General features: G+C 38.8%; 1 protein-coding gene across 3 annotated transcripts in view; it reads right to left on the bottom strand.

Moving 5' to 3' along the window:
• LOC111870062 (zinc finger protein 850) overlaps nt 1–9,261 on the bottom strand; it is a 15,370-nt gene extending 6,109 nt beyond the window's left edge. The window contains exons 1-3 of one of the 3 annotated variants that reach the window (XM_023862029.2): nt 8,270–9,261; nt 3,446–3,587; nt 1,855–2,146 (exon numbers count right to left, since the gene is read on the bottom strand). In XM_023862029.2, coding sequence (XP_023717797.1) covers nt 1,855–1,979 — 125 coding nt within the window. In that variant the 5' untranslated portion in view covers nt 1,980–2,146; nt 3,446–3,587; nt 8,270–9,261. The remainder of the gene's footprint in view (nt 1–1,854; nt 2,147–3,445; nt 3,588–8,269) is intronic. The other 2 variants (XM_023862030.2, XM_023862031.2) reach the window with 2 other exon arrangements.
• Nucleotides 9,262–13,030: the final 3,769 nt, after the last annotated feature.

Genomic DNA, 13,030 nt, shown 5'->3' with positions numbered 1-13,030 from the left:
CAGAAATATCACACCCTCAAGCACTTCTAGGAGCATTGGTAAGTGTTCTCCAAAAATTTTAGTTCAAAAAATTAATTAGGAGATTTTATATTAATTTTTTAAGTGAACAGTGCACAAGTTAGGGTAGTATGTTTAAAAATGCCGGTCCCCAGGTTGATTTAAATATTTAAATTGCCGGTCTGTGAAGTGTTAACAAAGAAAAGTTGAATGACCAACAAAACAGAAGAACACATGTGCACAACCCTGGCTGATATGCATAGTTTGTGGCAGTATTCACAAATTACATTAACTATAGAGAACAATTAGCCTTATACCAAGGCAGTGAGCAGACCAGCTGCATGATGAGTGCAAACATTGCACAATATCTATCATTTACTTACATTTTGTTCTCGTATAATATTTTAAACTCTGTTTTCCTATGAACTCAACAAAAACACAACTCTGAATTTTATGAATATATACATAATTTTCTTGATAAATATTCAATGCCTGTTAAAAACAAAATTCCACAACTGTATGAAGAAACAGAGCTGACGACATATACAGAGTGTCCCAGGAGGAATGTGCCAAACTTCGGGAGGGTGTTCCTTATGTTAAAGTATGCCGATATAACCCAAAACACCTATGTCCAAAGTTGAACGGTTACGGAGATAATGGCCAGAGAAGTGTCAAACTTTGACCGGGGTTACACACTTGTTGATTACAAAATAGATATTAAAACTGGCAGGAATATGTGGATTCTGTAACGTTAATAATGTACGTAACATCAAACTAACTTGTGAGTGACATGAAGCCATAAAATTGAAGTACAAAAAACTCGCATGCCATCTCAAAGTTGTCGTTAAGAGTTCCAAGCACTGTACATGACACATGAATGGTAAGCGATGACGTAACGTGCTGACTGCGCGTTCTGATAAAGCCAACTCCATAAGCACGGATAGGATGAATCACGGCAGTCAAGGACAAACAGAGATAATTCCTCTCAGCTGATAGGTATAATCCGTGGACCCGCTAGAAGACCACACTTTTCTCGGGCCATTATCTCCGTAACCGTTCAACTTTGGACATAGGTGTTTTGGGTTATATCGGCATACTTTAACATAAGGAACACCCTCCCGAAGTTTGGCACATTCCTCCTGGGACACCCTGTATATCATGAGCAATTACCCTTCAGAAACGAGCACACTATTTTTAATTGCCAGGGTGAGGTCCCCTGGCACATTTTATGCCTGCATGTATCAAAAACACTGTCTTCTTAGACCTGACTTCTTGCAACACCATTTCAATTTAAAGCATCCTGAAAACCATCAGACCAACTAATAATGTGTTTACATTACATTTCAAAGGATTTAATGGTGCTGGAAACATTTCTGTTGTGTTATGTGTGGCAGATGGGAAATTAACACTGTTACTTTCTAGGGGGAGGGACAGTGCAGTCAGTACAGTGACTGGCTAGAGGCCGGATGACAGAGACATTGGAGTCTGAGTCCCGGTAGGGGCAAGATTTTTCTCTTCTCCACGTTCTCCAGGCCGGTCCTAGGGCCCACCCAGCGTCCTAACTAATGGGTACCGGGGGCAAAATGGTCAGGGCATGAAGCTACCACTCACCTCCAACTAGTGCTGTGGTAAAGAATATGTGGACCTATACATCCACTCCTCCATACATCTTTGTGGTGCAATGCATTAGTTAAGCACAGGGACAACTTTACTTTATCATGATACCATTCTATGGCTATGTGTTTGGAGAATGGGCTGAGGGGCATTGCCAGTATTTTGCTTGCTCACAAGAGCCCACAGCAAAAAAAAAAGGGGGAGGGAGTCAGTCAAACAACTGAAGGAAGTAATTATACTAACCTGCTTCCTCCCATGTCTTTCAAACAACCTCCATAATCCCGTAATGCAAATGCTTCTCCTTCTCCTCTTACTGAAGGAACTTCAAAACATACTCCATGATCTAAGGTGTTCATTTCCTCTTCCATTCTTCCCTATCTAATGCAGAATTTGAGTTCTCAAAACACTCTCATAGTCTTTGAATTATGGCAGATTACTCCTCCAGCAAGCTCAAGACAGGAAACATGATCTTCATCAGTCACTTCTTGCTTCATGTCCTTACCGAACTGTGAGGACGACAGGGAAGTGGTGTTCTCTGAACAAAAGCAAACTTGGTCACAACATGACATTCACTTGCACTGATTTATTAATTCTCAGGTTAATTAATAATGCCGTTATAACTGCAAATGTTATACAGTTATCACAAGAAGCCGGGGTAGCTCAGTGTAGCAGCTGGCTATGGGCTGGACAACCAAGCAGTTGGGGTTTGAGTCCTCATGGGGGCAAGAATTTTCACTTCTCCTTATTCCAAGCAGCTGAAATTAAAACCAGCTATCTCTAGAATACAAGCTTAAAGCTCTGCCACTGTGTCACACAGTTCAATGTTTAGACACTGTGATCCCATGAACATATGTATTGCACTTCTTCTCACAATAAAGTCGCTGACAAAACCATTCTGTGGCCTTGTAAGGACCCAGAAGGTACCTCTATGTTTTCATCTCCAGAGTCATATGCCAGAGGAACACAGACTGAGGGTGTTTGAGAACAGGGTGTTGAGGAGAATATTTGGACTGAAGAGGGATGAAGTGACAGGAGGTTGGAGAAAACTGCATAATGAGGGTTTTCATAACTTGTACTCTTCCTCAAGTATAATTAGAATGATCAAGTCAAGGGGGGTGAGGTGGGCAGGGCAGGTAGCACGAATGGGGGATACGAGGAATGCATGTAGGATATCATGGGAAAACCAGAAGGAAAGAGACCACTGGGAAGACCAAGGCAGAGGTGGGTGGACAATATTAAAATGGATCTTAGAGAGATAGGATTGGATGGATCTGGCTCAGGATAGGGACCAGTGGAGGGCTCTTGTGAACAGAGTAATGAACCATCGGGTTCCATAAAATGCTGGGAAATTCTTGAGTAGCTGCAGATTTGGCTTCTCCTCAAGATGGGGCCAGCTCCATTAGTGAGTAACATCCATATGCCTGTGCTGAGAGGCCCGGAACCCAGCTCATTCTTAAAAAGGGAAAAACCAGGCCACAACAGAAATGGTCCAGTGAATCACGTGTAGTCTGGTAGTATCTGACACGAACAAACTTCATGTGCTGCACCTCTGGAAACAGCATTCTAGGCAAGCACAACATAGGTCTTGTAACTTAACCAGAACAAGAAGTGCAGAATTTTTAGGTAACCTCTCGTGCAGAAAAATGGCATTTCTTAGAAGTCTTGAAGCCTTACTGCTAAATTACTGATTAACACAGTGACTACAATTTTGTAAGAATACTTGCATCTAGTCTACAAATTTGCAAGAGATTCATACAAATCTAAGAGGGTCAGGTTTAACTGATTTGGCATGGAAATAATCTATTAGTTTGTTTTAAAGTTAAATTGTACCTACAAGACAATGCAGTGTTTAGTCAAATGAAGAACAGTACTTTCCGGGATGTGATGCTGCATAGTCTGGAAGAAGTGTACCAATATTTTGGAAGGCAGAAAATTAGGCGAAGCAAGCAAGCAGAAGGTAACCTCTGCTTCTTGGGCTGAAATGTCAATAACCTTCTATCAGAACACACAGTGTTACATCTCAGAAGAGAGTAACTCTTCATACACCCAAATCTCACAATATTTACCTGTTCATTTTGTTTTTATGGGTTATCTCATCACATTACATTTGAAAGAATTATAAAAGAACTTCACTGAAGTAACAAGTTTCTTGGTAAGACGTATATTCCTTACTGCAAAAGCGATTCACCGGATACTAGATGTCAGAATAACCTACAGCGTACTTCTAGGGGACAGGATGTAGGGTTGGTGCATAATTCATGATCAACATTAACAAATTATGACATGATATATACACTGAAGTGTCAAAAGTCATGGGATAGGTACCTAGTATCATGTAGGACCCCCTCTAGCCCGGCAAAGTGCAGCAACTTCACGTGGCATTGATTCCACAAGTGGACGGAAGAGCTGTGGAGAGATGTTGAGCCATGCCATCTGGATGGCCACCCACAGCTCCCTGGTATTTGTAGGTGCAGGATTTTGGGTGCGAATGGACCTCTCCATCACGTCCCATAAATGCTCGACTGGGTGCATGTCAGGCAAACATAGTGGCCACACCATTCATCGGAACTCTCCAGAATTCTCCTCGAACCAATTCTGGACAACTCTGGCCTGATGACACGGTGCATTGTCCTGCTGGAATATCCCATCGTTGTGGGGGTACATGAAGTCCATGAAGGGCTGCAAATGGTCACCAAGCAGACCCAACTCATGCCATGTGAACACACCCCACACCACCACCAGCCTGCATCACACTCGAACCCTACCATCTGACCGAAACAACTGGTACTGTGACTCATCGGACCACTCCACATGTTGCCAATCCTCCAGGGTCCAATTAGTGACGTCACAAGCCCACGTGAGGTGCTCTGTCTGGTGTCATGGTGTTAACAGGGGCACTCTGGTTGGTCTTCTGATCCCATATCCCATGGAAGCTAAAGAAGGCTGCACTGACCTGCTGGATATGTGTCTGGTACCTCCTGCATTGGATGTGGATGTGATTTCAGCCAGTGTCGCTTGTCTGTTACCATGGACAATTCTAGCTAGACGCCGCTGCTCATGATCATTGAGCACCCATGGTCGGCCACTGCGCTGTCCACGGTGGGTGGAAATGCCTTCCACAAGGTATTCCTTGTACACATGTGCCACCATGGATCGAGGAATGTTGAATAACCACACAACTTTGGAAATGGAATGTCCCATCTGCCTGGTACCCACCATCATGCCCCGTTCAAACTCCAATAATTCATGTTGGCTTGCCACGAGCAGACTGGCCGGTGTTCAACCTGACTCGCAAGAGAACACCTCACAACTGATACTGCTCTGGGCATTCCCAAGCCGTCAAGGGACAGTGGCGCCACTTAAAAATAAATTTACATACTGCTATCCCATGACTTTTGGCACTTGAGTGTATAACCATTTGAGAGTTTATTAAATTCTTCATGTATATGCAAAATATACTATATAAAAAGTGAAGGTTCCTCTAATGATGACATAGGAAAAGTGGAAGGGAAAGTTCCACTGATTCTTAAACTTAGCATTAAATGGAAATGTGTGGTAAGCTTTGTGATTCCTTGTATACACTGGATAGGCCCCAAGTCAATATGCAAATAGTAACAAAGATAAGAACCCCTACACTAGATGGAAACTGAACTCTGGTCACCCTGACTGTAGTCAGTCACTTAACTGACTCAGCTAAAAATATAAGGATATTAAATCCAAAATTCTACATTTCTTGACTTCTATGTAACAGGCAAAAATGTTCACTGCTCCATACATGATCCATTCCCATGGATTTCCTGCAATTTTAACAGCACTGTCCATAAATTTGTCTGTCACATAAACATTTGACAGAGGCTGTTAAATGAACTATAATAAAACAAGGAAGTTTCAAGGAAGAATACTGTAAATACCACTTGTATCAAGAAGTGTTAAGTTTTGGTTTCCTGTATGCAACTAATGCACTATAATTAACAAAATTCAGCTTCACAGACACTTCATGAACCATTGTACAGACAAAATTATAAATTATTATGAACACAAAACATATTACTACATTTTAAAATAATCACCGAACGTCTCAGTTTGAGTGGTGGCACTTCGGCTTTGCACATTCAAGGTCTTGAGTTCAAATCTCAACCCAGAGAAAAACTACCCTAACTGTTTTTCAATATTCTTCTTGTCTCTCCAAACAATTGATGGGATAGTATGTCAATTACCTTCCTTCCACGTCTTTTCCAATTCAGTGTTAATTAATCACTGCTTACTCTAGTTTACATAATCAAAGCCTGAGATCGTGCCATAGTTTTGGGTGTTAGTTGCCGGCTTCGAACTGTGACGGTATGTGTAGATTGCGAGTCATACATGTCGGATTTATGGTGGACAACATGGCATTAATGTACGTTTTTTCTCAGTACTTCGTCTTCTCCTACCAACTGCTCCATATTCATTAATTATCCTATCAGTGATGCTATAAAGTCACAACAATGACAGTGTCGTTCAACAAACCGAAAAAAAGAACTCGACCCGAACTACCGAAAGTAGTGTTGCATAAACCACGAATAGAAAGTATACATTAATCAAAACAAATGACATGAATGCAAGAATGACATATACATATAATCCAATTAAATTACTCACACTGAGTGTCTGGGAAGTTTACAAATATTACGGGTGAGAAGCACTACTTGTTATTCACGTATACTACTTAGTTTAGTTTAGTTTAGTTTATTGTAAAATTCCACTGATCCAATCTAGGCTACAAATACACCTGACGGATATAGAAGCAGTCACAGACAAGTAACTAAAATACACATACACATACAAATTAGTTTAGTTTAGTTTATTGTAAAATTCCACTGATCCAATCTAGGCTACAAATACACCTGACGGATATAGAAGCAGTCACAGACAAGTAACTAAAATACACATACACATACAAATTAGTTTAGTTTAGTTTATTGTAAAATTCCACTGATCCAATCTAGGCTACAAATACACCTGATGGATATAGAAGCAGTCACAGACAAGTAACTAAAATACACATGCTATGAAAAAAACATAGGTCAGCTCAAACAATAAACCAAACTGTTTATCTTCCTACTTTAACATTAAACATAACGTCATCTTAAATTTAATATTGTAAAAATATCATCATATCAAAAGGTAGATGATAACATATTTATGCCAAATAAATCACCTATGATACATAAAATCTTAAAAATTCACATTAAAATTAGTAATTACTATTAAAAAAAATCATTCAGCAAATAAAGAGAATTCAATTGAAAGTAAATTTTTAGAGTATTTTTAAATTGATTCTTTTCATCATACAATTTTTTATGCAAGGAGGTAAGTGATTAAATACCTATACAATAAACATCATTTTTATAGATAGACAACCTTGGTTGTGAAGGGTAAAAATTATTATTACCTCTGGAGTTGATATCATATAAATCTCAATTTGTTTTAAATAAGGAGACATTATCAATTACAAAAATTAGTAATGAAAATATATACTGAGAATAAAGCGGTAATATATCTAGTTTCTTAAACAACTCCCTACAGGAATCCCTATTTCTGGAATTTATAATAATTCTTATGGCCTTTTTTTGTAGTTTAAATATATTGATACTATAAGGGGGAATTCCCCAAGAAGATTATACCACATGACATAACTGCATGAAAATAAGAATAGTAAATCATCCTTAGTGATTCATGGGATACAAAGGGTCTTAAAGATCTATAGCATAACATGTTTTGCTTAATTTAACCATAAGTCCATCAACATGATGCTTCCATGACAAGGAGCTATCAACAGTAATACCTAAAAACTGAGTATTTGTATTGTTANCAATCAAAGGCTTTCTCGAGGTCAGAAAAAATACCTCCCACAAGTTCCTTATTATTTAAGGCCTGTAAAATATCATTTAGAAGTTTAAACATTGCCTTTCCTGTTGAGAAATTGCTTCTAAACACAAACTGTTCACTAGATAATATAGCATTATTTGTTACATGTTTAGAAAGTCTTATGTATATCATCTTTTCAAAAATATAGAAAAGGAAGTTAGTAATGATATAGACCTATAATTTTTATATCCTCATTGTCGCCTTTTTTAAATAATGGCTTAACCACAGAATATTTTAATCGTGTAGGGAATGAACCAGATAAAATTGGCCTATTACAAATATAATTCAAAGGAGCGATGATGAATGGAGAACTTATTTTAAGGATTTTTACTGAAATTTCATCATATCCAAATGAATTTTTGGACTTAAGGGATTTAATATTTTTTTAATTTCCCTAGTCGTATTATCGAATATTATATTTGGAAAGGGGTTACTGAAAACTCTGTATAGATAATAAATATAATTATTAACTTCCAATTCCTCATTGTTATTGATACTGGAAATTATACTGTCTGCTGTTAATAGAAAGAAATTTTGAAAGGAATCAGATATAAGCTGTTGATTATCACTTAAAGTACCATTTATATAAACTGACTCAAACTATTTATTCTCTGACTTTTTACCTGTTACAGATTTAACAATATTCCAAGTAGTTTTCAAAAATAATCATAAATCACTTTTTAAAAACTGATAGCACAATACATCGATAATGAAGTTTCCACAAACTTAATTCTGGTAGAACACTACTCACCTATACCACTATACTCCAAAGTCTTTCTTGAATCCATGCAAATGTTACATTACAGAAGTATGGTTTACCATTCCACTATTTTCCTTTATACAAAGGAACAAAATAACATCCATGAAACCATTCCATAAATAAAATCCATGCAGACCGGGTTACACAACGCATTTATGCGACAAAATCACGGAATAATATAAACGGTAAACATGATACCGCAACATACAATGCACAAATTCTGCAGCGATTAGCTATGCCGTAATTACATGCACCGTTTACAAACCTATGCTAGAGACATCTAAACTCCGGAATTGTGAATTACTTCAACGAAATAAACGCAAATAATTGTAATTATTCATAAAAGATGTCATATAGTAGCGAGACTACAACGAACACGAGGGCCAGATGGGCATTCTCTAGGTATTTTTTATATAAGCATTCATTTTTCAAAATAAAAAATGTACCCATGAGAACATTGATCATATGCAAGTACGGGCGGGAAATATGTACTGCACGTCATAGTGCAACTTCCAAAAGCTCTGCCGGCAAGGAAGTTTACTACTATCCAACCACTGCCTCTGCCCGGATACGAACATTTTTTCAACCCTGGCTCCATGTACTACTCAGTAACTTACTTCGGTTTTACAACTGAGTGATGTGAACTATTTTAACCAATATCACCTCCAACATATTTATCAGGAGAAAGTTTAATTCAGTACTAATATTGTCACTGAATAACCAACTTACAAATACTTTGTCCACATACATCCAAAAACCCCTTACTGGAATGATGTGAGCCATTATAAACTGTATCAAACACAGAAAGCTTAATATTTATAAATATTGCGTGGGACATGTTGGGTAAACCTCAAAGAAACGCATTAAATATTTATAGTCAGCCATGTAATGTTTGTTAAAACTTGAAAAGATCAAATAACAGACTGTTTTCAGTTACTTCAAAATATTGTAAGTGAAACTCAAAACTCGTTTGTTTTTTTTATTGTTAGTGGGATGGGACTAAGTCCCTTGTACTGTGGTCACTTCTGACCTATTGTACCAGCCCCAGATGACAAGTGAGGGTGATTGTGGAGCAATTGGTGGAATGAAGATTGGCAGGGGGAAACTGAAGTACTCGGAGAGAACCTGGCCCAGCGCCACTTTGTCCACCACAAATCCCACTAGACCAGACCAGGGATTGAACCTGGGCTGCCATGGTGGGAAGCCAGCAACTAACTGTTTGAGCTATGGTGTGGCCAGAAACTCTTGTAAATACACGATAATTTATATATCATCCTGCCACAGTAATATGTATCAAAAATACACAGCACTACCACTACATTTTAAAAGGACATGCAAAGATCCATCTTCAAAATATTATAAATCATATATAACAAGCAAGAGTAATGAACTGTCCAGAGATTAGTCATATATTTAATACTTTACAAAAGAAAACACAATGTCAGCAAATCAGAGAACACTAATTAGAATATTATGTCAGAACAGCATAGGTTGGTTGGTATATTGGATCACTGCCCATCTGCCTGGTATTTGTTATATCCAAAAAAAATGTCAATTCCCTTAAACTTGTGATATACTATCAAATTATTTATCTTACTAATTGTTTCATTCAGTCTTTGGTGACTCATTGGGATGTCTGTTTCAATGGTATGTCATGTCATGTGACTGCACAATACAGATCTCCAGTAGTCACCCTCAAATAATTTATATAGAAACCTCCCTTACACATTTCAATCTAGAAGTTTAAAGGTTAGTGTAAGAGACAGCGGCCTCCGTAGTCTAGAGGTAACGTTCCCACCTCATGACTCGTGGTACGCGGGTTCAAATACCTGGCGGAGGTCGTCAAATTTTTAAGGGCGGAAAAATTCAGGGAACAAGTCCTCCAGGAGGGACTTTAAGCTGTGTGTCCCGTGTCGTAACTTTACGGCACATAAAAGAACCTCATATCCCCAAAGGGGATCACTGACCCAAATTCCAGGACGTTTCCTGCCCAACAATAGTCTCTAAGGCCTCTGATAGATGGGGGAAGCATTACAGACACCGCTAAGCAAGTGGCCGAACTCGCTTGCTCGGCGGGACTGATGGTACGCACCATTTATTGGTAGGGTAAAGAGACTGGTAGAATATCATAGAGGGAAGCACAATAGATCAAACTGGTCGCGGTGCATGGGGAAACCCACCCTCTCTAAATAACTAACTAACTACTGTAAGAGATAGACAACAATATTAAATTGCAGTATATCAGCTCAGCACTAATGCATTTAAATCTTGGCAGTTAAGAGAGTCTTTCAAGGTTTTCCTGAGTCGGAGAAAATGATAAAATGTGGCACTAATGCTTCAAAATTCATCATACACAATCATTCTCCTTGTTCATTTTTAATAATTTCTGGAATTAGTATAACATTGTAAAATAATATATTAATATTCACCAAGTAAGTGCTCCTTGAAATGTTGGAGCTATAGAAATGAATTTCCTGAGTGAGATACTCATGATTATGTCACCTGAGCTACATTATACCATTGTAACAAAAAAAAACCACATAGTTAGCTGCAATTAGAAATGAGACTATGAAAGGTCATGGGCAGACTACTACAGAGCAGGTGCTATGAATTGTAATTCAAGTAGAAGTAAAAACTGTTCACCATCAAAAAAGGTGACCAAAGGTCATCACAGAACAGATATGAGCTTTCCCTTTGTGTCATGACCAGATAGACTCTGGGGCCCATCTAGCCCTCTGTCCAGCAATTACCTGAAATCGTTCTTTGGGAGTAGCAGATCCGTATTTCACATAAGTGTCATACAGAAATACATGTTGCTCTAAAGCAGTGTTTCCCAACCTGTGGTCCGCTGACCCCTGGGGGTCCGCGGGATAGTTTATTTTCATTAAACTTTATCTTATCATGTTCCTCACACCTGGGATATTTGCAATGTATATCTCTGGCTCTTGAGGCTCATGGTTGAAGTAAAATTTAACGGGACTGTTGGTACCGTTTCTTCTTCCCTTTGTAAAGCAGAGGTGAATAACCAACGATTTGTGTAGCTTTTTCCAAGGACATTTTCTTTTGGTCAGCCCATTGCATCTCAGACCCGTGCTTCAGGGTGGACTGCTGTCCTAGTACCTGCAGTCCGACCATTCTCCCCTCCTCCCCCACCAAATCCATCCCTCTTTGGTTGGGAATAAACCTGGGACCATTGACCACGTTTCTTATTCATTTCAGTGGCAGAGCAAACAACCCGTGTTTCTTTAGTTTTTGTGCAGTGAATTTTTATATTATATAAGTGTGTTTTTCTCGGTGTAATATTCAGTTTTCTGCTTTTGTCNTCTTGCCTCTTACGAAGTCGCGCTTCTGATCGCTAGAAATGGACAATGCCATACAATTGGGGAAGATTTAATTTTGCCTGCTACAAAAACGATAAAAAGAACTTGTTTAGTGAAAAACATGCCAACGAGGTGTCTCTAATATCGTTATCTGACAATACTGTGAAAAGAAGAATCGACGAGATGGCTCAAAATGTGAAAGATATTTTGCTAGAACGGTTACGTCATAGTGAATATTTTGCGTTGCAGTTGGATGAAAGCCACGATATTTCAAATAATGCTAATTTGGTAGCTTTGGTGCGATATGAACACGAAAATAAAGTTTGTGAAGATTTTTTGTTCTGTGAATCGTTACCTCTTAATACAACTGCTGAAGCCCTTTTCAAAGTTGTCAATGACTTCATAACTACAAATACACTTCAATGGGAAAAATGTGTAGGTATCAGCACAGATGGTGCTCAGGCAATGTCGGGAATACATAATGGTTTGGTCGCACGTATCCAGAAAGTCGCACCTCTTGTTAAATGGACACATTGTTGCATACACCGCGAAGTATTAGCTGCACGCCGTATGCCCTCCAAAATGAAAATCGTTCTAGACGAGGCAGTAAAAATTGTCAATTTTATTAAAGCCCGTCCTCTTAACAGCCGATTATTTTCTGCGCTTTGTAATGAAATGGGAAGTGATCACGAACACTTATTATTGCACTCAGAAATCCGATGGCTGTCCCGGGGTAAGGTTTTGACGCGGTTGCTTGAGCTTCGAGACGAAGTAAGGTTGTTCCTCATAAACTCTAAATTTCAGTTAACACACTATTTAAATGATTTCGCATGGCTCTCCTCTCTTGCTTACTTGGCGGACATTTTTAACATCTTGAATACTCTTAACTCGAGCCTTCAAGGTACATCTGTCACCGTGTTTTCTGTGCAAGACAAGATAGAGGCAACAATCAAGAAGTTAAATTTGTGGTGCAGCCGTATCGAGAAAGGAAAATACGATTCCTTTCACATGCTGAGTGATTTCATTGATTCCAGTGAACAACCCCTTTCTAGTGATGTTGCTGAAAGTATGATTGAACATATGAGGTCATTGGCGTCTCAACTACGTCTGTATTTTCCGTTTGGTCTTGAAAATAACGACTGGATGAAAAATCCCTTTGTAGACTCTGAATTTGAACTTCCTTCTGCCGAGGAAGAGCAACTTATCGAGCTGTCCTGTGATTCGACGTTCAAATTGCTGTTTCCTTCGTTACCGTTACTGGAGTTTTGGTTCCAAGCTAGGTCTGTTTACCCTGAAATTTCCAAAAGGGCTGTAAGACATCTGTTGCCATTTGCCATTACATATCTGTGCGAGACAACATTTTCTCATCTTGTACACATGAAAAACACATATAGGAACAGACTTAACGTGGAGCCAGATCTACGTCTGAAAT

Source organism: Cryptotermes secundus, unplaced genomic scaffold (assembly GCF_002891405.2).
Source record: "Cryptotermes secundus unplaced genomic scaffold, Csec_1.0 scaffold355, whole genome shotgun sequence".
NCBI classification, from domain to species: Eukaryota; Metazoa; Arthropoda; class Insecta; order Blattodea; family Kalotermitidae; genus Cryptotermes; species Cryptotermes secundus.
This window is presented reverse-complemented; position numbering and strand designations above follow the sequence as displayed.